The 3,826-nt window shown below is 39.3% G+C and overlaps 1 protein-coding gene across 1 annotated transcript; it reads left to right on the forward strand.

The window, feature by feature from the left end:
- Window positions 1–1,993: 1,993 nt before the first annotated feature.
- Window positions 1,994–3,463, forward strand: LOC111388323 (protein SIEVE ELEMENT OCCLUSION B-like). Its single transcript, XM_023013005.1, has 5 exons — window positions 1,994–2,097; window positions 2,211–2,256; window positions 2,372–2,820; window positions 2,919–3,028; window positions 3,309–3,463. The coding sequence occupies exons 1-5, from the start codon at window positions 1,994–1,996 to the stop codon at window positions 3,461–3,463; spliced, it is 864 nt and encodes a 287-aa protein (XP_022868773.1).
- Window positions 3,464–3,826: the final 363 nt, after the last annotated feature.

Below are 3,826 nucleotides of genomic sequence, written 5' to 3' on the forward strand. Positions count from 1 at the left end.
CCATAACAGCTAGCAGAGGAGCGAGAAATTGATGGAGCACCAAGCAATGGAAAATAGGATCTCAACCATAGTTGAGTGAACCAAAGAGGTCCACTACCAGTGGGAGATGCACCATTCTTCAATTGAGTTTGAAGAAAGGCCATGCCTCTATAAAGGGCAGCCAAAAAGAAAGAACATAAATTCAAAGGCCTGCCACGCGCCAATTCATGCGCTATGGGTAAATAACTCAGGAAGGGCTTTATGCTTGGCACACACAAAACATATTTACAAAGCCAAACTAGAAGAAAAGCCACTCGCTCAGTATGAGAACGCTCAGCGCTTGAATGATTGTGAAGGGTTTGCAGGCTTGAATAAGACTCGGTGTAGTTTCTACCAAACTTTGGGGCGCCACCAGAAACCAAGATACCAGGAAAAATGGTATCGCCCAAAGGTGGTAGATTCATTAGGGCCCCAACATCCCTTAAAGTAATAGACATGGGGCCAAGAGGAAAAATAAAGGTATTATACTCAGAAGATCAAAAACTCAAAGCAATCGAAAAAAGTGCTGAATCAAAAGTAGGGGGGCGAATAGAGATTTCTAACAAATCAGAAATCCTAGCATTATCAAAAAGTGCCTTAGTAGGATCATGACCCACAAGACGAGCATGCCACCTACAGAAAGCTACATCAGATTTAGGCCAAGTGCGAATACCTCTTTCGCGAAGTGGCCCCAACGGCAGAGAGTTTAGAAATGGAGGGCCTTGAGTACAAGGAAACAGCTGACCCACCGCCGCCTGTTCAACTGCCTCTGCATTGTTGAAGAAAGGACCTAAGTAGAACCCATTGCGTTCGACATCGGTGGGCGCGAGAAAACTCGGAGTTATGTATGGATGACTCAGAAGTTTCTGAAAGTCATCAAAACTAAAGGAGTCGCCAGCTTGAGATTGTGAAGTAGCCATTTGAGAAGGAACAAAGTTTTTCAGGGTTACGTAGTAGGGAAGCAAAAGATGAACAGTAAATCGTGGGAGAGACGCGAAAAATTTGAGGTGTGATTTAATGGTGCAGTGAAATGGCGTGTTTGGGGGTTATAAGGGTTTGCAAAATGACGCACCTTTTCAAGTTATGGAAGAAAACAATGATTGAAATTCTTGGAAATCTCAAATGTTGCTGGAAACACAAAGTGAATATGGCAAAATTTAATAATTATTATTAATTTTGCCATATTGGGGGGTAATTGTTGACACATAAAAATTCAGCCCAAATCGAACGACCCAAGGAATGAAGCCCAATTGGAGGATTCCCAAATCAGATAGCCCAAAGAACGAAGCCCAATCAAACAATTCAAGATGAAGGCCCAAATAGGGAGGCCCAAGAACGCGGTAACGCCATCGCCCAAGTTTGCAAGTCGCCCAGAATCTGAGCGAATGGAGTGCCATGTAGTCGCCCAGAGCTGTTACTCTATTCTCGCCCAAACCTTCAAGTCGCCCAAAGTCTTAACAAACATAAAGCGTTGTGGTTATCAAGAAGTGCAATTATCAAAGCAGTTATTAAAGCAGCCTTATCACATTCCACGATTTAAGGAATTCAATCGAAAGCGGTTGAACGACGAAGAGTAATTGCAGTAGTTAAAAAAGGCAGTTTTCATGACAAGTTGGCCATTACGAGGAAAGTGGGCAGTTGTAGAACGATCAGACACTTTTTAGGCGGTTGATCACAAAGAGATCGTCCATGAAGTATAAAAGGGAGAAAAGACATAGAGCAAAGGATCGAATCAAAAACTTTCGAACAGAGAACATGTAATTTTAATTTCCTTAGCTTAGACTTAAATACTTTTTTCAGTAACTCGTGTGCTTACGCCCCTTGGAGGCACTTTGTTTTTAATTTCCAATTGTAAAGTCGTCGCCAATAAAAGAACACCCCTTTTTGGGACTTTGTCTCAAGAGGTTTGTCCCTTACACAATCGTCTGATCCATTTTTAATTGTTAGCGACTAACCCGCGCGAAACACCAAGATAATGGATATACTAAGAAATATGTATAAAGATGAGCGAGACATGTTTCACATGAAAATATTCAAAATGTCCCAAAATCTTGATAAAGCTCAATCTTTCACCGTGAAGTAAAAGATTTGGCTGATAAATTTTTTTTATAGAGAATTTTTGATCCCCTCATGCTCAATCTTGATTATCTTAAAAGCAAATCATGCTTTATTAGTTAAGAAACTTGTAATAGAGGCATTATTATCTTAAACGTTATTCTTAGCATTAGTTTCATGAATGTTACATAAAATTTATTTAAACTTCTAATAGAGGCATTACAGCATATATAAGCGCCCTAAACTAGACATTGTATATCAATTGTCAACGCAAGATTATGAATGTCTAATGCAACAGATAATTTGCAAATGTGGCGCTGGAGGACAAGCACATTCAGTAGCCATTGGACTCCTTGAGACACTGTCAAACTACGGGTGGGATGCCAAGGCGGTCATTACGTTTGCTGCTTTTTCTGTCAGCTACGGTGAATTTGGGTTGGTTGAGAACCTTCGCGTGATGAATCCGCTTGCCAGGGATATTGCAGCTCTGAAGGATATACCAGAAACAATGGAGCAGAAAGAAGAAATGAAAAAGAAGTTTCAAGCTATTGTCAATCTTTTACGCGCTGTACTGAACGTGACTCACATCATTATAAAGTTCAAGGAGCTCCCCACTCAATATGTGAACAGGGATTCACCAGAAATGAAAACTGCAACAGTTCACATTCCGACGGCTATTTATTGGATCATAAGGGGCATTTTGGCTTGTGCTTCAGTACTTCTGAACCTTATTGGCAGTGGTCATGAGTATGTTTCTAATTGTGCCTAATTGACAAAGTAAAAAAAAAAGCAAGAAAGTTGAATTCTAAATGTATTGACAATTAAATAATTTTGTTGGGGATCAGGTTCATTACCTCAACTGCTGAGTCCTGGGAGTTATTAAGTCTAGCTAGTAAGCTCTCCCACATGTCTGAGCACCTGCAAGATCAACTGAACAAATTGAATGATTTTATTGGTAAGTCACCAGCAAACTAGATTCGTTTGAAATCATTGTTATGCCTAAACTAAAGATAAAGTAGTCCTACAAACACTTAGTATGGGTCCACCTTCCCAGCATCGCAGGAACACCTCAGAAAATGAGTGCCCAAAGAGACCTTGTTTACTACTTTTATAGGGTGTGGGTTGAGAAAGAGACGAGAAATTGGAACATGCAGAGAATCAGCGCACAACTTGTGCATCTTTTCTTGAATTATTGTTACTCATACCATTACTTAAATGATTATACTGTTGTGCAGATAGACAGTACCAAAAAAGGGAATTTGATGACATGGTTAGTGCCTTCAAGGCATCTCATATCGACAACATGAAGATATTGAAGATGATTATTCGTGCCGGAGAAAATCAAATGCCGATCTTTGATGGGACTAGATGGATAAATGTTGTCTCCTAAGCCGCAAGAGACAGAAAGTATCTATTCTCATTAAAAGTGGAATGTTTCTCTTGTCACAACAAATTTGTATGGATATAGTCTAGGGATCTTTTAGTACTATGTGAACATATCTCAAAACTCACCTAGTGAAATTTTTCCTATACATGTTTCACAAAAATTCAATGGTTCAATTAAATCATTCCCAAGTAATTTCTAATTACTTAAAGATTTTAGACCCTTATTTCCAATGTACCCAATTCTATTATGCCAAAGACTAGATTTATTTTCAATTACATATCTATTTGTGAAGTAACTGTATCACCCACAAGATAGTACATTCTATTTCTCTTAGTCCCTTTCATAACAACTGAGGATCCTTTCACA

The sequence above is a fragment of the Olea europaea genome, unplaced genomic scaffold, assembly GCF_002742605.1.
Source record: "Olea europaea var. sylvestris unplaced genomic scaffold, O_europaea_v1 scaffold488, whole genome shotgun sequence".
In the NCBI taxonomy this organism is placed as follows: Eukaryota; Viridiplantae; Streptophyta; class Magnoliopsida; order Lamiales; family Oleaceae; genus Olea; species Olea europaea.